Below are 22,773 nucleotides of genomic sequence, written 5' to 3'. Positions count from 1 at the left end.
CAAAAAAACAAAAAAACAAACAAAAACAAAAAAACCCCACACATGCTCTTGAAATACAATTATCCCATCCAAAGTAGGTCATGGTAGTGGGAAGGTGCCAAATTTACATTCAAAATTAAACTTAAAATGGCTTATCATATTGATATGGATCCATACACATTAAATATAGGTGCATACATTGAAGGGTGTACATGGATTAAATACTCTGACGAAGCTGTTGCTTACAGCCAATGAGGCAGTTTCCCCCAAATATACAGTATCTGCTCCAAGTTGGTAATCATGGTAAATTCAATCAGCTGGTAAGGCAGTGTTGTTTAAAGTAGATAAAGCCCAACTCCATCCAAAGCTTTCAACCCTTCTCACCCCATCAGGTTTTATAATCCCTGCTGTGGAGACTTCTGCTTACACAGAAAGTGAGGGAAGTGATAGAAAATATGTCCAAAGGGGCCCCAAAAATCAATATATAAAAAATGAATTAGGCTTTAAAAGGGTTTTCAGATCTAGTAATTTTGCTTTGTTACCCCCCAACCTTAAAAACATGAGTTTCCCCATTTGTTAATGGTTTCCATTGCTAGTCTGAAGAAATGTAAATAACTATGTATCCAAAAGCCAGGTTTAGCAGTTGGAGCCATGTAGAGCATTACTTTATGCCCCAATGGTCAGCTGTGAAAGGCTGCAGATAATACATTTGGCTCCCAAATGATATGGAAACCATGACTTTTATGAAATGGGTTGAAAGCCCCTTCTTTGTCTAACTAGTCGCGCAAATTTTTTAGCAGAACAGTTGACTACCCTTGAATACAGAAAAAAACTTGCAAAACAAAAAATAAAAATAAATGATAGGATTTTCAATAACCATTTACTGTGTGTGTGTGTATATATATGTATATATAACAAATGCAATAGTTATAGCTTAACATGAGTGCTTTTACATATAATGCTGGAATAAAAGGGATCAAAATTACCATTAGCCATATATTGCACTGCACGTTGTCTAATTTCCTCAGTAAGACGACCGGTTAAATTCAAAAACTCCATTGCACGCACTATTGGCATTAGTGTAGCAAGATTTTGCTCTCCACATCCGGTGGGCTCAACGATTAAGTCGGCAGGATTTGTCAAAGCTCGGCCCAATATGTCTCCTGCAAACAAAAAGGCCAAATTCAAGGTATCTTACCAAAAGGACTCAAGGCAAAACTGAAAAAAAAACCATGAAAAATTCACAAAGGGAACAAAACTTGTCCAGGGTTTCAGTTTTTCTGTCCCATCACAGATGCATACATGTCATAAATACACATGAAATTCAGTTTGTGTTTATTATACTACTTTGTACAAACAAGTAGATTTCTGACCATATAGGTATGACAGTAAGGTCTGGCCAAGAATGGTGCTGGATCTCAAGGTAGTCTAGGTTTGGTCAGGAGTGGTGCTGGATCTCAAGGTAGTCTGTTTAAAAAGGTCTAGAGAATAGTGCATTGAGGCAACACAAGGCCAGTAGACTTTTAGAAAACAGTTGGTGTCTACTTGTTGAGGGAACTCCAGAAAGAAGTGCAGTGTCAAAAAGATTAACTGATGAATTGGTTGAGTTCAGTTCTTTTCAGTATAAGATTTCAATACTGGTTAATACACATCACACCCTAGACCAACACCAATTCTCCTCACAGACACCATTTAAGACACTCTCAAGCCTTGAAGATTTACTTTCCACCAAAAAAAAAACATGTTGCTACAATTGTATATGCAGGTATGTAGTATTTTTAATACACTCCTTTTGTATTTTATGTGTGAATTCCATAGTCAGGAGCAGGCTGTACTCAGTGTAATTATACCTCAACAGCAGTGTCCCTCCATTCCTAGAGTGAGTGTTTTCATGATTGAGCTTGCTTCAGCAGAATGTGCTCAAGAGTCTGTATTAAGGGTTTTGATAGCCTACCCAATCAGAGCCTCATCTTTGGACTTTGTTAGTTCCCTGCTTAAGCTGGCCATACACACTTCAAATTTCAAATATTTAGCTCATTGATTGAGACATTAACACATACGCTAAACAGTGTAGATAGAGGAGAATCAGCTATTGGCATTCAGATATTTCATTGTAAATGGATGCAGGTGTCGTTGGTTGAGAGTTTTAAGATCAGCTCCTTTGACAAAAGTTGATTGAAAAAGCGAGTTTAGTCGACCTTGGGTGTTTACTGACAGGGCCGCCCACAGCTTGAATTTCAGCTAATTCAGCAGGAATTGGACCCAATTCAAACAGTGTATGGCCAGCTTAAGGATGGCTAGTACCACACCCAACCCATTGCAGGGGAAAAAAAAAAACCCACACTGCATTGCATATGTATTCTTGACTTTTCCTACAAAGAAAAAAAATCAGATCCCAAATGGAATTTAAGAGTTAAAAACCCATCAAGTTTTAAGTTATTGTCCATGTCTCATTGGGAAGACTTCACTTTATTTCCTGTCCAAGAGACAAAAGGACATGAAAGGAAATCTATCCAAAGTTACAAGAATTTCTCTTAGAGGTCACCAGAACAGGTGCCACCATACAGGCTTTCCCTTTAATTTTGTTCTGGGGAGAAAACAATTTGGATTTCCCCTCACTTTCTGTCCTAGTGATAGTGTTGACCAGGACAATAAATACATTTCCCCCAGCAGAGACCCTGCTGTAGGCGTTTCTACAGCATCCAAAAACAAAAGTTTTGTCTATAGAAATTAGATTTACTCAAGACATTTTTCAGCAGTGCATTCACTGTCGGATGGTTGCAAGAAAAATTTCATTACATTAACTGCCTGCTGTAGCAGCTCAGACAAACGTTTGTTATACTTTAGAAAACAAAAAATGCAGGAATTTAATATGGAAAAGTTTTTGGTAAGCTCCCATCTATTTTCACTGAGGTGGTGTGAGTGCTTAAATTTTATTAGCACTATCATATTATGTTGCATTTATTGTAACAAAAAAGGTATAGCGCTACGCTTGTTGGTTTGTAAATTTTACAGTAGGGAAATTTGACCCCCTGCAGATTTTGTAAGTTTGCCCACTTAAAAAATGATCAACCCTTCATTTCTTTGTATCATAGATGTCATTTAAATGACAAAATATCAACCAAAAATCCAGAAAAAATAAAAATACAAGTAGTGTTTGGAGGAAGAAAAATGCTGACTATGACCCCAAGAACACCGTCCATACAGTCAAACACAGTGGTGGAAACATGATGCTTTGGGGCTGTTTCTCTGCTAAAGTTACAGGCCAACTTTGACGCACTGAAGGGCCAATAGACGGGGCCATGTATTGTAGAATTTTGGATGAGAACCTTCTTCCCTCAGCCATCACTGAAGATGGGTCATGGATGGGTCTTCCAGCATGACACTGACCCAAAACATACCTCCAAGGCAACAAAGGAGTGGATCAGAAAGAAGCACATTAAGGTCATGGTGTGGCCTTGTCAGTCTCCAGACCTTAATCCTATAGAAAATTTATGGAGGGAGCTGAAACTTCAAGTTGCCAAGGACAGCCAAGAAACCTTAAGGATTTAGAGAAGATCTGTAAAGAGTGGACCAAAATCTTTCCTGAGATGTATGCAAACCTGGTCACCACTTACAGGAAACATCTTACCTCTGTGCTTGCCAACAAGGGTTTCTCCACCAAGTACTAAGTCATGTTTTGCTTGGGGATCAAATACTTATTTTACTCAATTTAATTTAGAACATTTGTATCATGTGTTTATTCTGGATTTTTGGTTGATATTCTGTCTCTATCATTTAAAATACATCTATGATAAAAATCAGAGTTACGTACCGTAACGTCTTCTTCCAGGAGTCTTTCAGGATGGCCACCTTTGAGAGACCTCGGCTCCTCCCTTCACAGGAAACACCGCCTTAACTTCAAGATTTAAGCACCTCCTGCCCCACTGGGCTCTCGGTCTTCTAAAAGTACCTCTGGCCAGCTGGGGAGACACAAGAACATGTCATACACATAACTTTAAATCCTCTTGACTGTTCCCCTGTCAGGGACTCCATTAGAATTTTGGGGAATTGAACCAGCAACCCCAGTGCTGCTAGATGGAACTGCTACCCACTTAGCCAGTGGGCAGTGTCCTTATTGCAGACACATTTTTCGGGTGGGTATCAGTGCTGTCCTAAAAGACTCCTGGAAAAAGACGTTATTGGTATGCAACTCTGATTTTCCCTAAACATCTTTCAGGACAGCCACCTTTGAGAGAATAAACAAGCACTTAACCCTAAGGTGGGACTACTGCTTGTTGGACCCCTTTTTTCCCCCGAAGGTCCGATCCTTAGCGATCCACAGGTCCAACCTGTAGAGTTTGGCAAAGGTGCTATGACCTTTTAACATCCAACTTATGTTCACCCACAGGATCTGAACCAAAAGTTGGCAAAATAATTTTTCTTTGAGGGTAGCCTCTGTGAAGCTTTGAGGCTAGACTCAAAAAAAAAAAAAACTGGTATGGAAACATTTGTAGAAAAGGGGGCCCCTGATCTGGAACGCCCTCTGCGTACCAGCTGTTGAAAATGTCTCAGGTAGATGGACCGGGTTTCCCTTTTCCTGCTACTTAGCAGGGCCGCCACCCCATCCAAGAAGCTCTTACCTTTAGCAATTCCTCCTCAGAAGCCATGCAGGGAGAATTCACCGCTCCACCTGAAGACAGCAGAATGGCCCTGAGATGTAGGTCCTCCCGGATTGGCAGTATCCGGGAAGGTTCCACGCCAAAATGTACTGGCTTGGGAACCACAGCCTCCTGGGCCAATACTGTGCAGTGAGAATAGGAGACATAACCTTGGTTTGAAGAGAAATAGGAGCAGGTCGTCAAGATTGAAATGCCGCTGAGTCGCACGCCTTCCCTGGTTCTACCGTCAGCCTGGGAAAATTGACAGCTCTCCCACCCGGGAATGTGCAGACAGGTGTCCCACAGGTCTGTGATTGCCATTAAGCAGTTTAGAGGAAGGGGGTGGGGGGACTGAGTCTTATACGGAGCCTTCTGTAAGTTATTCTGTTCCCAGGCCCTGAATTTAGGAAAGTCCCTGAGTCAGGAGTTATGTTTAACAGAGGAAGAACTGACCTTCTCTATATGAAGTGGCATTTTTGCGGTGCGAACCCAGAAACTCAGTGCTGGTAGGCAAAATGCTAACCTATTAACCACTGTGCCACTTTAATCCCTCTGGTCATGGAGTGATAACGGCTTCTACTCCTGGATTTCCAGGGTGGCCCAGATGGCTCCCAAGTGATCCTCCACCTCCTACAGGTAAGACTTGTAGCGAGAGGGTCTAAAGGACTCATCGTCCAACCCCTCTACCTCCACCTGGAAGCCTGAAGCGCTAACTGGCTCCTCTACCTCCCCCTGAAAAGGAGGATTTCCTCACCGGGTCCTAACATCCTTTGATGGCTTCCACCCAAGCTTCCAGGACCGGGAACACCCTTTAAAAACATACTGATGTGGCACTGGTAACTAGGCCCTTGCCTAATTTCAGGATACTCTGCTGTTTACTATTCAAGCCCCAAGCAGGCAATACCCTGTCCGAGACAGAACCTGTGGTTTGAGTGCTGCTGGTCCGGAGTGCCAGCCACTAAGCCACTGTTGATACCATGTTTAGGATTTTCCCGGGAGGGTAGTAAGGCTGATGCTTTCCATGCAGTTTGGTAAACTGGTAAAGAGTGGCCGGGGAGAGTGGGCTTGCTTCCCCATACTACACCAGATCGGAAAGGACTCTCACCCATCAGCCATCTGATCTAAACGGTTTACAGACCAGGACCAAACCAAAACAAGCCCTCTATGAGAATCCCGCAGAGCTTAGCCTTGGACACACTGTCCTACTGCCAAGCTTTAACTGAGATGACTAGGGCTGAGGATCTGGCAGACATATGCAGTAAATCAAATGAGGCATCCGCACTATATGCCACCCCCCCCCCGCAAGAGCATGGGAAAAGACAACTACCTTGGGGCACACAGGGCAGGGACTGGAACAACTAGAGTCCCAGGTGTCCTTCAAGAGTGGGTCCATCCTCTTATCCATGCAATCTCTCCCAGGTAAGGTTTGTATGCCTGGAAACCTGATAGAAGGCTGCGTCCAGTCTGGGTACCATACCCACTGACGTCCTCCCTGAAAAAGAAAGAAAAAAAACCTAGGCTTCAGGGCCCTTGAAAGGAAGGGTTTCCTCCCCAGATCTTGCCAATCGTTGATGGCTTCCACCAGACCTTCCTGGGCCGGGAACAACTTCTTCTGTTCACCCAAGCCCTAATACGTCTGGTCATGGAGTGATAGCGGCTTCTTCACCTGGATTCCCAGGATGGTATGGATGTCTCCCAAGAGATCCTTCACCCCCTCAAGGGAAAGCTTGTAGCGAGAGGGTCTAGAGGGCTCACCACCCAACCCCTCTCCCTATGACTCCACCTGGGAGCCTGAAGAAGTGCTAACTGTCTCCTCCTCAGCTTGTCACTAGTGCTCCCCGATGCCCCTCCATTAGCAGAGGATAAGACCAGTGGGCAGGTGCAATACTCTGCTGAGCTGGCGAGGGGGACAGCCTGTGGCTAAACCCGACAAAAAAGGGGGGGGGCATGCCGGGGATTGCAGTTCCTCAGGCTCACTACACAGAGGGAATGCTGGAATGCTGGGCATTGCAGTTCCTCAGGCTCACCGCACAGAGGGCATGATGGGCCTTGTAGTTCCTCAGGCTCACCGCACAAAGGGCATGCTGAGCATTGCAGTTCCTCAGGCTCACCGCACAGAGGGCACGCTGAGCATTGCAGTTCCTCAGGCTGACTTCACAAAGGGCATGCTGGGCAATGCAGTTCCTCAGGCTGACTGCACAAAGGGCATGCTGGGCAATGCAGTTCCTCAGGCTTACTGTACAAAGAGCATGCTGGGCATTGCAGTTTCTCAGGCTTACTGCACAAAGGGTAAGCTGGGAACTGTAGTTCCCCAGGTTTACTGCACAAAGGGCATGCTGGGCAATGCAGTTTCTCAGGCTGAATGCACAAAGGGCATGCTGGGCACTGCAGTTCCTCAGGCTGACTGCACAAAGGGCATGCTGGGCATTGCAGTCCTCCAGCTCACTTTTAAAACCAAATGCAAGACCATACTCCTAAGCAGAGTGTCACCAGGAGTGTCCCTAGGACCAAACACAACCAAGGTCCCAGTAACACCTCCCAACCCCTCGACCACCAGAGGAGTCTACACCTGTGAAACTATCTAGTAAAAGGGAAAGGGAATACCCACCCCAGGGTTCCTCTCACCTTAGTGCCTGGTGCTAGCATTACCAGGAGTGGTCTGGGCCACCTCTGTCCTGGACATCTCCCGCTGAGGATCGTGGTGGTCCCGCCTTCCTGAGCCACTTACTGACATCTACAGTGGTTGCAGGCTCACACCAGCCAGAGCCTGGCCCTCTCTCATACACCACGGCTGGAACCTGTCAGGAACCATGAATCAGACCAAGACAGAAGTATAGTTAAATCACACTTGTTTAATAATAATAATAATAAAAAGGTGAACAGAGTAAGCATGGTCAAAACAAGCCAGAGTTCAGTAACCGGATCGGGTAGTCAGCCAAGCCAATGTCAGAGAGCCAGAGTAGAACGTTATAGTACAGCAAGCAGGATCAGGAGCCAGAAGGGACATCAGCCGAGCAAATCTTCAACAGGAATGTAGGAGAAAGTCTCTGTGATGTTGACAAAGGCAAAGGCAGAGATCAAGTGAGCTGGACGGCTTTAAGTAGGCAGGACTGACGAGCAGAATCAACAACAGCTGGTTAACTGTGGAGAGAGATGGGAGCTGGCAATTAGCTGACAGCTGAGTGGCCAGCTCAGAGAAGGAAGGGCTGAGTCCAGCCCTGACAGAACTGAAAGCCGTGGCCCTGGCAGAAGTGCATGCCTCTACCTGACGTGACCTCACTACATCCTCCGGTCCAGCTTCGAGCTCCCTCACTGGCCACACCAAACGCGGGGAGGAACGATGCACTTCCGACGATGCCCCCCTGGACAGAACGATGGACCAAATGATACCTTCCCTAAGCCCCAAGATTCTGCCAACGAATTAAAAAAAAAAAAAAGAGCTTCTCTCCACAGTAAAAATGGCTTCAACCTCCCCAGTTGATCAGCCCTGGTTCAGTGGGGCAGGAGGGGCTTAAATCTTGAAGTTAAGGTGATGTTTACAGCGAAGGGAGTAGCCAAGGTCTCTCAAAAGGTGGCTGTCCTGAAAGACGTTTAGGGAAAATTATAGACCCTTCATTTCTTTGTAAGTGGACAAACTTACAAAATCTGCAGGGGATCAAATAATACATTTTCCCCACTGTATACATTTTATATACGAGTATTGTGTTAGCTGCTTATTATACAGTGGGGATGGAAAGTATTCAGACCCCCTTAAATTTTTCACTCTTTGTTATATTAAAGCCATTTGTTAAAATCATTTAAGTTCATTTTTTGCCTCATTAATGTACACACAGCACCCCATATTGACAGAAAAACACAGAAGAAAAAACTGAAATATCACATGGTCCTAAGTATTCAGACCCTTTGCTGTGACACTCATATATTTAACTCAGGTGCTGTCCATTTCTTCTGATCATCCTTGAGATGGTTCTACACCTTCATTTGAGTCTAGCTGTGTTTGATTATACTGATTGGACTTGATTAGGAAAGCCACACACCTGTTTATATAAGACCTTACAGCTTACAGTGCATGTCAGAGCAAATGAGAATGTCTGCAATATAACAAAGAGTGAAAAATTTAAGGGGGTCTGAATACTTTCCGTCCACATTGTATATCCTGGAGAGCACATTTGGGCCCTAGCACAAATTTCTTTATCTTTCAGCTTACCTATTACTTGAACCTTCGCAAACATAGACCCAGGAACAATGCGGCTGGAGGGGTTGATGTTAACTTTTACGAATGAGTGTGAACCTGTGATAAAGAAGAAAACTATAAAATCTCCACAGTTCAGGAAAGAAGGTCAGTTCTTGAGAGCAGAGAAGGTGTTGTAAAGGCAGAAGGTGCATTCTATGCATTAAAGTAGATGTAAACCCGAAAAAAAAAAAAAAAATTATATCATACTGTAGAGTATACGATTTCCTATCATTTGAGCCCAGTCTTGTCACACAGAGTTAATCCATCTCTCAGCAATCCTCTTTTATTGTTCAGTGAGACAAATCTTGACAAACTGAGAAAAACTTTGTCTAATCCTCCCCCTTGCTGTGAGTGACAGGCGATTTACATATCTCGTGCACTAGCCTAAGACACAAGCAGTATTTTTTAATTCCCTCCCCCACTCCTTTCTTCAGCAGCTCTGCAAGGATTGGCTGTTCCACACCTCAACATGATTTGGCATGCTGAAGTCATGTGGTTACTTTCCTGTCTTTTCACTGGATGTTATAGATCATAGCAGAAGTTCGGCAGAATTTCGGTGTAAGAAATACACATGAGAAAATGCATAATAACAAGGGGAGTGTAGAGGTGGGCGGGGAGTCTACTGACATCATGACTCCACCCACCGAGCTCCAGACAACAGACCCACCCACAGAATATGCAGTTTTTCGGGTCTAATAACAGACAGAGGGGAGACATTTGACAGGTAAAGATACATGCAGGAGGCGTGTATATCCTTATAGATAACCCCTATGGCAGTAGTTTAGAAAGGATGACATTGGGTTTATATCCACTTTAAGATAAAAAACCTGTGTGTAGCAGCCGCCCTCAGCCCCCCCCCCCCTATTTACTTACCTGAGCCCCATCTCTCTCCAGCGATGTCCATGAGTGTCTCAGCCATCTCATCCTGATTGGCTAACTGACTTTGACAGCCATGGGAGCCAATCAGGGGAGAGAGGGGATGGGGCTCCATGTCTGAATGAACACAGGGAGCTGTGACTCGGCTCGGGTACCCCCATAGCAAACTGCTTTTTTTTTTTTTTAATTATAGGCAAGTCAATTTTTTGCAAATGGTGGAATATGCTATTGTATGGACCATTAACACAGTCCTAGGAAACAACCAGATATTCTTACCTTTGACACAGACAAAGTCGGTTTTGGTCACTTCTTGTTTGATGCCTTCAGGCTTAAATAGGAAAAAAATTAAAAATAATTTAATTATATATATATATATATATATATATATATATATACACACTGTCCTATCAAGCTATAACCAGTTTAATGCATAGCTATCATGATTGTAGAATTATGTAGCTCCATATAAGGCTTTTTTTCCAGGTTGTAAGTTTTAACCTTTTATTTTTTGTTTTTGTCCAACAACCTTTGTCCACTCACCTCCACAGTGAAACTCCGCACTATGGTGTCCTTGCGGTTTGGTTCGTTAGGATTAGCAGGTCCCCCACATGACACGCTAATGTGAATGGTTTCAGCCGTCACAGAGACATTAGCAACACCTGTACAATTGAAGTACATGTTATCACCATTTTCACAGTATACCTTGGTGTGGATATCAGTCATGGGCTGCAGTGACCAGAAGGCAGATGAGAGTGAGGAACTGGTGCCACAGTCTACAGCAAGGTTTACATATCTAGGCCAATTTATTAAGGAAAGCCGGTTTGAACTATGCTATTCATCTTTATCATAGGCCTTTTTTGTTTGAGGAGTCCAAAATATACCTGGCCTACTCCTTTTCCTCCCCAGCACTCACTTGAAAGTGAGTGAGTGACTTGTATGGTGCTACCTGAATTGCCTCAGTGAGCTTTTTGCCGCCGGCGACCATCTGCAGTATAGCGTGGTCCTTTGCCCCATGGGGTCCCGACACGCTTACAAACACATACACATACAACATACATATATTTGACCAATTTTTCAACAGGATCTAATTAACGTACCAGCATGTCTTTGGGGTGTGGGAGGAAACCGGAGTACCTGGAGGAAACCCACGCAGGCACAGGGAGAACATGCAAACTCCAGGCAGATGGTGTCGTGGTTGCGATTTGAACCAGCGACCATATTGCTTCTAGGTGAGAGTGCTAACCACTACACCAGAGAGAGGGATGGAGGGGAACACCGTATAGATCGGGGAGTGCTTTGTACTGGGAAGAGGCTGTGCTGTACGCTCTCACCCCCTCCTCTCCTCCTTATGCCTTCTCACATCCTAAAACTTGTGTGGAATTCTTATGAAAAAAATCACTACTAGACGGCACAGTACATTTGGTTAGAACATCTCATAATTCTTGACACCCAAAAGCAAAACTTCTCATGATGATCGTACCCAAAGATCAACTGCTTTTGCAAGACCTGCTTACTACCTCTATTCCTTCCGATTTTTAGGCTGTAGGGTGTGTTTGAAAGCTTATTACTTGCAATTCACATATGTTAGTATAGGCTTAACATATGTTTGTAATACCTTTAATACCTTAATTCCCATAGCCCTGTATATTCTGCTTCCCAAGGAAGGCATCTGAATGTTTTTTGAAGAACAGTGCTAGATCGTTGGTGTCAGGGGGAGTAATTGTGCCCCATCATTGGTGTCGATGACAGGAATTATGCCCCATTGTTGTGTCAGTTGGAGAAAGTGCTTTTTATCAGTGGGCAGAAAAGTGCCCCAAAGGCCAGATAAAAGCTAACATCTAACCTATGAGCTGCAGTTTGGAAACCACTGCTCTATATCAATAAATTGAACAGCATTGGCCAAATACAAAACCCTGGGGCACACCACTTACAACATTACCAGCGGGTGTCTCCCTGCCTGGACTTCAGACTTGCCATTAAGCACACCTGTCATGGGTCTGCTGGACTATATAGACCCACCCTGAACTAAGCCTCAGTGCTTCAGAATTCCTCTGCTAGCCTTTGTCCCTGCCAGTACTTGCTCTTGTTCCTGTTTGTTCCTGGACCCTGTTTGTGTATCCTGTTCTTGAGTCCTGTTCCCTGTTCCCTGCTCCTTGGTCTGCTTCCTTATTCCTGGTTTCTGTTCCCTTGTTGCTTTTGTCCCTGCATTATTTATTTCATGTTTGTTTCCTTGCTCGTGTATTATATTAGTTAGATAGATAGTTAGGTGGGTTTGGGGGTTTGCTGTGTTCTCACAATTTACTTATTTTTGGTTTGCTGTTTTGGTTACACGTGTGTCTTTATCATTAATGATAAACATACTTTTTTCATTTACTTGTTTGTCCCTGATTCCTTGGTGCAGCCCAGCGATCTGATCACTAGGGATGAGCTTCGAGTTCGAACAGCGAACAATTTGGGGTGTTCACGGCAAATTCGAATGCCACGGAACACCCTTTAAAAGTCTATGGGAGAAATCAAAAGTGCTAATTTTAAAGGCTTATATGCAAGGTATTGTCATAAAAAGTGTTTGGGGACCTGGGTCCTGCCCCAGGGGACATGGATCAATGCAAAAAAAAGTTTTAAAAACGGCCGTTTTTTCGGGAGCAGTAATTTTAATAATGCTTAAAGTGAAACAATAAAAGTGTAATATCCCTTTAAATTTCGTACCTGGGGGGTGTCTATAGTATTCCTGTAAAGGGGCGCATGTTTCCCGTGTTTAGAACAGTCTGACAGCAAAATGACATTTCAAAGGAAAAAAAGTCATTTAAACTACTCGCGTCTATTAACGAATTGCCGGTCTGACAATACACATAAAAGTTCATTGATAAAAACGGCATGGGAATTCCCCACAGGGGAACCCCGAACCAAAATTTAAAAAAAAAATGACGTGGGGGGTCCCCCTAAATTCCATACCAGGCCCTTCAGGTCTGGTATGGATATTAAGGGGAACCCCGGCCAAAATTTAAAAAAAAACGGTGTGAGGTCCCCAAAAAATCCGTACCAGACCCTTATCCAAGCACGCAACCTGGCAGGCCACAGGAAAAGAGGGGGGGACGAGAGAGCGGGCCCCCCACCTCCTGAACCGTACCAGGCCACATGCCCTCAACATTGGGAGGGTGCTTTGGGGTAGCCCACCAAAACACCTTGTCCCCATGTTGACGAGGACAAGGGCCTCATCCCCACAACCCTTGGCCGGTGGTTGTGGGGGTCTGCGGGCGGCGGGCTTATCGGAATCTGGAAGCCCCCTTTAATGAGGGGACCCCCAGATCCCGGCCCTCCCCCCTGTGTGAAATGGTAAGGGGGTACAAAAGTACCCCTACCATTTCACTAAAAAAGTATCAGAAGTGTTAAAAATGACAAGAGACAGTTTTTGACAATTCCTTTATTTAAATGCTTCTTCTTTCTTCTATCTCCTTTCTTCTATCTCCTATCTTCCTTCGTTTTTTTCCTCCATCTTCTTCTTCTTCTTCTGGTTCTTCTGGTTCTTCCTCCGGTGTTCTCGTCTTGCATCTTCCTCCACGTCGTCGGCGTCTTCTTCCCTTCTTCTCCTCGGGCCGCTCCGCATCCATGATGGCATGGAGGGAGGCTCCCGCTGTGTGACGCTTCTCTCTTCATCTTCTTCTCTTCATCTTCTTGTCTTCATCTTCTTTTCAGGCCGCTCTGCATCCATGATGGCATGGAGGGAGGCTCCTGCTGTGTGACGAGAAGAAGATGAAGAGAAGAAGATGAAGAGAGAAGCGTCACACAGCGGGAGCCTCCCTCCATGCCATCATCGATGCGGAGCGGCCCGAGGAGAAGAAGGGAAGAAGACGCTGACGCCGCAGAGGAAGATGCAGGACGAGAACACCGGAGGAAGAACCAGAAGAACCAGAAGAAGAAGAAGATGGAGGAAGAAACTGAAGGAAGATAGAAGATAGAAGAAAGAAGAAAGACAAAAGAAGATAGAAGAAAGAAGAAGCATTTAAATAAAGGAATTGTCAAAAACTGTCTCTTGTCATTTTTAACTTTTTTGACACTTTTTTAGTGAAATGGTAGGGGTACTTTTGTACCCCCTTACCATTTCACAGAAGGCGAAGGGTCAGGATCTGGGGGTCCCCTTGTTAAAGGGGGCTTCCAGATTCCGATAAACCCCCCGCCCGCAGACCCCCACAACCACCGGCCAGGGTTGTGGGGATGAGGCCCTTGTCCTCATCAACATGGGGACAAGGTGTTTTGGGGGGCTACCCCAAAGCACCCTCCCAATGTTGAGGGCATGTGGCCTGGTACGGTTCAGGGGGGGGCGCTCTCTCATCCCCCCCTTTTTTTCCTGCGGCCTGCCAGGTTGCGTGCTCGGATAAGGGTCTGGTATGGATTTTTAGGGGGACCCCATGCCATTTTTTTTTTAATTTTGGCACGAGGTTCCCCTTAAAATCCATACCAGACCTGAAGGGTCTGGTATAGATTTTGAGGGGGACCCCACGCCATTTTTTTTTTTACATTTTGGCCGGTGTTCCCCTTAATATCCATACCAGACCTGAAGGGCCTGGTATGGAATTTAGGGGGACCCCCCACGTCATTTTTTTAAAAAATTTTGGTTCGGGGTTCCCCTGTGGGGAATTCCCATACCGTTTTTATCAATGAACCTCTATGTGTATTGTCGGACCGGCAATTCATTAATAGACGCGAGTAGTTTTAAATGACCTTTTTTCCTTTGAAATGTCATTTTTCTGTCAGACTGTTCTAAAAATGGGAAACATGCGCCACTTTGCAGGCATACTATAGACACCTCCAGGTAGGAAATTTAAAGGGATATTACACTTTTATTGTTTCACTTTAAGCATTATTAAAATCACTGCTCCCGAAAAAACGGACATTTTTAAATCTTTTTTTTGCATTGATCCATGTCCCCTGGGGCAGGACCCAGGTCCCCAAACACTTTTTATGACAATAACTTGTATATAAGCCTTTAAAATTAGCACTTTTGATTATTCATGTTCGTGTCCCATAGATTTTAACGGTGTTCGCCTGTTCGAACAATTTTTTTGCCTGTTTGCATGTTCTGGTGCGAACCGAACAGGGGGGTGTTCGGGTCATCCCTACTGATCACCTGCATTGGATGTTGTGTATAACATCCCCTGACAGAATTCTGAAGCCATACAATCAAATTTTTGTTATCAGACATTGGCTGAATACACTAGGGAACAATTGTTAGAATGCATCCGCCTAGCTCATGCTTTTATTGATCAAGGCAGTTTTTTGTTTGAAGATGTGCAACCATTAATTAAGATCTGTACTGAGTTGGCCCTATCAGATGTCGCTGGGGGAGGTGATGACTATACACCCCCTTTTAGTGCAGCTCAGATAGAATCTTTAGTTTGGCTGTTGGAGGATAACTCAGCATTTTTCTTTGAACAATATTCAGCTTGTCCTCAACAGGTGCTTGCAAAATGTATTGAATCAGTGCAGTCTCTGGTCAGACAAGCAAAGTGCAAACATGATTCAGTGCAATCATTATAAAAGACAGAATCCAGAGACTAGTGGTTAATGATTCTTACTCTGAATGATCTAAGGTTATCAGTGGTGTACCCCAAGGTTCAGTGCTGGGACCCTTACTTTTTAATATCTTTATAAATGATATTGGGTCTGGGATCGAAAGTAACATTTCTGTCTTTGTAGATGATACCAAGCTATGCAGTGGAATAATGTCCTTACAGGATGTCTCCAATTTACAAGCCAACCTCAATGCTCTGTCTAATTGGGCGACTATATGGCAGATGAGGTTTAATGTTGAGAAATGTAAAGTTATGCACTTGGGGGCTAAGAATATGCATGCATCATACATGCTAGGGGGAGTACAACTGGGGGAATCCGTGGTGGAGAAGGATCTGGGGGTTTTGGTAGATCATAAGCTCAATAATAGCATGCAATGCCAAGCTGTGGTTTCCAAAGCGAGCAAAGTCCTTTCTTGTATTAAGAGAGGTATGGACTCCAGAGAGAGAAATATAATTTTGCCTCTGTTCAAATCATTAGTAAGACCTCATCTGGAATATGCAGTTCAGTTTTGGGAACCAGTTCTCAAAAAGGAACTGGAGAAAGTGCAGAGAAGGGCAACCAAACTGATAAGAGGCATGTAGGAGCTCAGCTATGAGGAAAGATTAGAGGAACTGAATGTATTCCCTCTTGAGAAGAGCATATTAAGGGGGAAAATGATCACCATGTTCAAATATATAAGGGGTCCATATAGTGAACTTGGTGTTGAGTTATTCTCTTTACGGTCAACCCAGAGCACACGGGGGCACTCTTTACGTCTAGAGGAAAAGAGATTTCATCTCCAAATATGCAAAGGTTTCTTCACAGTAAGAGCTGTGAAAATGTGGAATAGACTCCCGCCAGAGGTGGTTCTGACCAGCTCAGTAGATTGCTTTAACCTTCTCAGATCCGGGCCATTGCCAAATGACGGCAACAGCGCGGATCTGAAATACCGGGACTACGTCTATTGACGTCGTCCCCTTTCCTCATTCCCAGCGCGCTCTCGTGAGCGCGCCTCAGGGAAAATCTGTGTTGGCCGTGTCCCTTGGACACAGCCAATCACAGATTGCTGTAAACGGCCAATCACAGCGGCCGTTTACAGCGCGATCGCCGCCTCCAATGAGAGATGATCTAAAAGGTAAACAATTGAGATCATCTCTCATTGCCGGCTCTCTCTCTCCTCACACAGAGACAGCGTGTGAGGAGAGAGAGCTTCTGTGAGTAGTAAAACAGCAAAGTGTGCCCAAAAAGTGCCCAACAGTGCCCACAGTGACACCAATATAGTGCCATCTGTGCCCACCTGTGCACATCAGTGCCCACTTGTGCCATCAGTGCATCATCAGTGCCCATCTGTGCCCATCTGTGCCCATCAGTGCCCGTCTGTGCCCATCAGTGCCCATCAGTGCCCGTCTGTGCCCATCAGTGCCCGTCTGTGCAGTGCGCATCTGTGCAATCAGTGCCGATCTGTGCCAACTCATCAGTGCCCATCTGTGCCAACTCATCAGTGCCCATCTGTGCTGCCTTATCAGTGCCCATCTGTGCCGCTTCATCAGTGCCCATCTGTGCCACCTCACCTGTGCCACATCAGTGCATATCTGTGCCCACCTGTGCCGCCTCATTAGTGTAAATCTGTGCACATCTGTGCTGCTTCCTCAGTGCCCATCTGTGCTGCCTCAGTGCCCATTTGTGCCGCCTCATCAGTGCCCATCTGTGCGATCAGTGCCCATCTGTGCCGCCTCATCAGTGCCTATCTGTGCGATCAGTGCCCATCTGTGCCGCCTCATCAGTGCACATCTGTGCCATCAATCAGTGCCACCTCATCAGTGCAGGCTTAGCACACAGCTGTGCAATCTCATAACCACCAGCAGCCATGTCCAAAAAAAGCTTTTCCGCCGAGGAGGCATACCAAATTCTTTCTACGGCCGACGAGAGCAACGCGGAGCTCTCTTTTTCAGATTCCCTTTCCAATTCGGATTCTGACGTAAATTACGAGCCAGTCCTCAGTAGTGAAACACTTACAGACTCAGAGGAGGAAGAAACTCGGCCCGCCAAACGAAGGCGTTCTAGTGAGGAGGCAGTGGCATCCACCAGCACCGCAGTGGCACCCGCCAGCACCGCAGTGGCATCCGCCAGCACTGCAGTGGCATCCACTAGCACTGCAGTGCCATCCACTAGCACCGCAGTGCCTCGGCAAGAAAGGCCAAGTACCAGTGGGGTGTCACCCCAGCCCCAAAGGGTTAGGTCCCATGCCAGTCTTCCCTTTGCACTTCAGAACCCCTTGTGGCTTCCTCCTAATTCAGGAGAAGCTAGCGTTCCCCCTTTCACGGCCCAGCCAGGAGTCCAGGTGGATACAGGGAATTTCACCCCAATTAATTTTTTTAATTTAATTTTTATGGAGGACATATTGGCGTCAATCGTGGCCCAGTGCAACCTGTATGCACAGCAATTTATTTTGCAAAAATCCCACATCATATTATGCCCGTCCCTATGAGTGGAGAGACCTGACAGTGGAGGAGTTCAAGGTTTTTTTGGGCCTCACATTGAATATGGGGCTCACCAAAAAAAACAAATTCCGTTCCTATTGGTCAACCCACCCCCTCCACCACATGCCGCTCTTCTCCGCGGTAATGCCTAGAACCAGGTATCTGATGATAATGAGGTTCCTACATTTCAGCGACAATACCCAGTGCCCTCCCCGAACTGATCCAAATTTTGACAGGCTTTACAAAATCCGCCCAATATTAAATTATTTTTCCGAAGTATTCCCCCAGCTGTTCACCCCGGACCAACAAATATGTGTAGATGAGTCCCTTGTGAAATTTAGCGGCAGGCTTAAAATTAAGCAATATATCCCCAGCAAAAGGGCCCGCTATGGGGTGAAGGTGTACAAACTATGTGACCGAGCCACAGGGTACACATATTCCTTCATAGTGTACGAAGGGAAGGACACCCAGCTGCAGCCTCCTAATTGCCCGGACTACTTGGGAACCAGCGGGAAAGTTGTTTGGGACCTCATATACCCCCTACTCGACAAAGGATACCACCTGTATGTAGATAACTTCTACACTTCTCTGCCCCTGTTCCACAACCTTCATCGGAAGAAGACGCCAGCATGTGGCACCGTGAAAAAAAATCGGAAGGGCTTTCCTCAAAGTCTTGTTAATAAGAAGTTGAGAAAAGGAGAAATGGCATGTCTGCGTAACAAAGAGATTCTGGCAGTGAAGTGGAGGGACAGAAGGGATGTGTATATGTTGTCTTCCATCCACAACAACATCTATGTGGAAATCCCCAGAAGGAATGGCCCCATCCAGAAACCCACATGCATCCATCAATACAATTTGTTTATAGGGGGAGTCGACTTCAACGATCAAATGTTGGAACCATATCTTGCCACAAGAAGGACATACCACTGGTACAAAAAAGTAGCGATTTATTTTTTTCAATTGGCCATATACAACTCCTATATCATTTACCGCAAATCCACCCAAAACCCCCAACCCTTCCTTGGCTACCAGGAGGAAATTTACACTGCCCTTATATTCCAGAATGGCCCACCAGTAAACATCCGATCAGGTGTTGTTAGTCGACTCTCCGAGCGCCACTTTCCAGATAAACTCCCTCCCAGACCAACAGGCCAAAGACGTCAAAAAAGATGTAAGGTGTGTACCAGAGCAGGAGTCAGAAGAGACACATCTTATTATTGTGCAGAATGTCCTTCCGAACGAGGCCTCTGTATAGGTGAATGCTTCCGCCGTTACCATACTTCACTAAATTATTAGTGAAGTATGGTAACCGTAATCCTCAGTTCCTGCCTTCACACCCCTTATGCCACTGCCTGCTCTGTAACTGACCCTGGCTTGTTATTTGACCACGCTTCTGCCTGCCGATTTTGTACATACCGCTGCCTCATCTGGAACTGACCCTGGACTGTTTTTTCGACCATGCTTCTGCCTAACGATTCTGTACATACCTCTGCCTGATATGGAACTGACCCTGGACTGTTATTCGACCATGCTTCTGCCATCGATTCTGTACATACCTTTGCCTGATCTGGAACTGACCTTGGACTGTTTGACCATGCCTCTTGCCTGCCTCTTGGACTGATCTTGTACCCTGCAACTGGACTAGTGGGATTCAACACAGGGGTCTCACATATGTGAGGGGCTCCAGAATAGTTTTTCTGGATGAAGAAAACAATTTTCTTTGTTTTCTCATTCCTAGATTAGGGTCTGGAGACTCAGAGGCTTCAAAGAGATTTGGGTGGGAGAAGCCTCTACTCCTGTCCCCATTCTGTCCTGAACGAGGCCCTACTTCTGCCTGCTGCCTGTAGGAGTTACTGACGTCATGCCTCTGTTTGTCGCACTGACCACAGCACATGGACCTTGTTCCTGCCTACTACCAAGACCAATATTTTGGCACTGCTGACAATCTCTGCCTGCACTGACCCTGCACTGCACTGACCTATGGACAGTATCCCTGCCTGCTGCCTGTACTGACTATGGACAGTATTTCTGCCTGCTGCCTGAAAAATTGTGTTCGCTGTTGCTGACCAAGTCCCTGCCTGCTGCCTGGACCAGTGCTATCCTCCTGTGGACAACTGTACTACTAAAACCACAGGTAATCTTTTGTTTCTCTTTGCTCAGCATAATGTATTTTGGGGTGTAATTCTTGGTATATGCATGCTATGTGTCCCTGGAACACCTGATGGTGTTCCTTGCATGTTGGATCTCTGTATGTGGCCAGGCTGTGTAAAGGTCTCACACATGTGGTATTGCCATACTCAGAAGGAGTGGCACAATGTATTTTGGGGTGTCATTTTTGCTATGTAAATGCTATGTGTTGGAAATATCCTATAAACGGACAACTTTGTGTAAAAAAAATGCATTTTCATTTTTTTTCCACATATTCCAAAAACTTCTGGAAAAAAATGAACCATTCAAAAGACTCATTATGCCTCATAGATTATACGTTGGGGTGTTAGCTTTCCAAAATGGGGTCATTTTGTGGGCGTTTCCATTGTCCTGGTGCTCCAGGGCCTTCAAAAGTGTAATAGGTGGGTGAGAAATGAGATGTGTAATTTATGCTCGTAGAACGCCTGAAAGTGCTACTTCAATATTAGGCCTCTGTATTGGTCAGGCTGTGTAAAAGACTCACACATGTGGTATTGTTATACTCAGGAGGAGTAGCAGAATGTATTTTGGGGTGTTATTTTTGCTATGTAAATGCTATGTGTTGGAAATATCTTATAAACTGACAACTTTGTGTAAAAAAAATGCGTTTTAATTTTTTTTCCACATATTCCAAAAACTTCTGGAAAAAAATGAACCATTCAAAAGACTCATTATGCCTCATAGATTATACGTTGGGGTGTTAGCTTTCCAAAATGGGGTCATTTTGTGGGCGTTTCCATTGTCCTGGTGCTCCAGGGCCTTCAAAAGTGTAATAGGTGGGTGAGAAATGAGATGTGTAATTTATGCTCCTAGAACGCCTGAAAGTGCTACTTCAATATTAGGCCTTTGTATGTGGTCAGGCTGTGTAAAAGACTCACACATGTGGTATTGTTATACTCAGGAGGAGTAGCAGAATGTATTTTGGGGTGTTATTTTTGCTATGTAAATGCTATGTGTTGGAAATATCTTATAAACGGACAACTTTGTGTAAAAAAAAATGCGTTTTAATTTTTTTCCACATTTTCCAAAAACTTCTGGAAAAAAATGAACCGTTCAAAAGACTCATTATGCCTCATAGATTATACGTTGGGGTGTTAGCTTTCCAAAATGGGGTCATTTTGTGGGCGTTTCCATTGTCCTGGTGCTCCAGGACCTTCAAAAGTGTAATAGGTGGGTGAGAAATGAGATGTGTAATTTATGCTCCTAGAACACCTGAAGGTGCTACTTCAATGTTAGGCCTCTGTATGTGGTCAGGCTGTGTAAAAGTCTCACACATGTGGTATCGTTTTACTCAGGAGGAGTAGCAGAATGTATTTCGGGGTGTTATTTTTGCTATGTAAATGCTATGTGTTGGAAATATCTTATAAACGGACAACTTTGTGTAAAAAAAAATGCGTTTTCATTTTTTTCCACATTTTCCAAAAACTTCTGGAAAAAAATGAACCGTTCAAAAGACTCATTATGCCTCATAGATTATACGTTGGGGTGTTAGCTTTCCAAAATGGGGTCATTTTGTGGGCGTTTCCATTGTCCTGGTGCTCTAGGGCCTTCAAAAGTGTAATAGGTAGTCAACAAGTTAGATGGGTAATTTATGCTCCTTGAACACCTGATGATGCTCCCTGCATGTTGGGCCTCTGTATGTGGCCAGTTAGTGAAAAAGTCCCACACATGTGGTATTGTAATACTCAGGAGGAGTAGCCGAATGTATTTTGTGGTGTCATTTGTGGTATGCACATTCCATGTGAGAGAAATAAGCTATTACAATGACAATTTTCTGAAAAAAATATAAAAAATAAAAAAAAACCTTAATTTGCAAAGAATTGTGGGAAAAAATTACAACTTCAAATAACTCACCATGCCTCTTACTAAATACCCTGGAATGTCTACTTTCCAAAAAGGGGTCATTTGGGGGGCATTTGTACTTTCCTGGCTTGTTAGGGTCTCAAGAAAGGAGATGGGCCTCAGTACATCAGGTGTGATCAGATGTGATCTTTTTTTATGATTTGTACCATAGCTTGTAGACTCTATAAATTTCACACAGACCACATAATATCCACTAATTTGGGTTATTTTTACCAAAGATATGTAGCAGTATAAATTGTGGCCAACATTTATGAATAAAAATTGCTAATTTGCAAAATTTTATCACAGAAACAAAGAAAAAAGCATTTTTTTTCAAAATTTTCGGTCTTTTTTCATTTATAGCGCAAAAATTAAAAAACCCAGAGGTGATCAAATACCACCAAATGAAAGCTCTATTTGTATGAAAAAAAGGACAAAAAAAGTTTGGGTACAGTGTTGCATGACTGAGTAATTGTCATTCAAAGTGTGAGAGCACTGAAAGCTGAAAATTGGTCTGGGCAGGAGGGGGGTTTAAGTGCCCAGTAAGCAAGTGGTTAAGAAAGGCCTGGATACTTTCCTAAATGTACATAATATAACTGGGTACTGACATTTATAGGTAAAGTTGATCCAGGGAAAATCCAATTGCCTCTTGGGGGATCAGGAAGGAATTTTTTCCCCTGCTGTAGCAAATTTGAGCGTGCTCTGCTGGGGTTTTTTGCCTTCCTCTGGATCAACTGAGGGTATAAAATTGGTTATATTGGATTGTACGATATTTTTAATTTTATTTATTGTTTTTAAGGTTGAACTGGATGGACTTGTGTCTTTTTTCAACCTGACTAACTATGTAACTATGCAACTATTATTACAGGCCTGGTCAAGTCTGCTGCACTCAGCCTCTGTCAGCTCCCAATATACCCTTCTACCAATGAAATACCAGTACCCAGTTTCCCCCTGTTGCACCTACCCTGCCTTTAACCCCTCTGCT

At 44.4% G+C, this 22,773-nt stretch overlaps 1 protein-coding gene across 1 annotated transcript in view; it reads right to left on the bottom strand.

Annotated features, from left to right (window-relative positions):
* The window catches only part of LOC141106648 (alpha-2-macroglobulin-like), a 129,339-nt gene that overhangs the window by 21,620 nt on the left and 84,946 nt on the right, over positions 1-22,773 (bottom strand). Inside the window, exons 21-24 of the mRNA XM_073597593.1 lie at positions 10,270-10,388; positions 10,006-10,057; positions 8,827-8,910; positions 966-1,142 (exon numbers count right to left, since the gene is read on the bottom strand). Of these exons, the coding sequence (XP_073453694.1) occupies positions 966-1,142; positions 8,827-8,910; positions 10,006-10,057; positions 10,270-10,388 (432 nt within the window). The remainder of the gene's footprint in view (positions 1-965; positions 1,143-8,826; positions 8,911-10,005; positions 10,058-10,269; positions 10,389-22,773) is intronic.

The sequence above is a fragment of the Aquarana catesbeiana genome, linkage group LG08, assembly GCF_042186555.1.
Source record: "Aquarana catesbeiana isolate 2022-GZ linkage group LG08, ASM4218655v1, whole genome shotgun sequence".
Classification (NCBI taxonomy): Eukaryota; Metazoa; Chordata; class Amphibia; order Anura; family Ranidae; genus Aquarana; species Aquarana catesbeiana.
The sequence above is the reverse complement of the archived record's forward strand: the minus strand, read 5'-3'. Positions and strand labels throughout refer to the sequence as shown.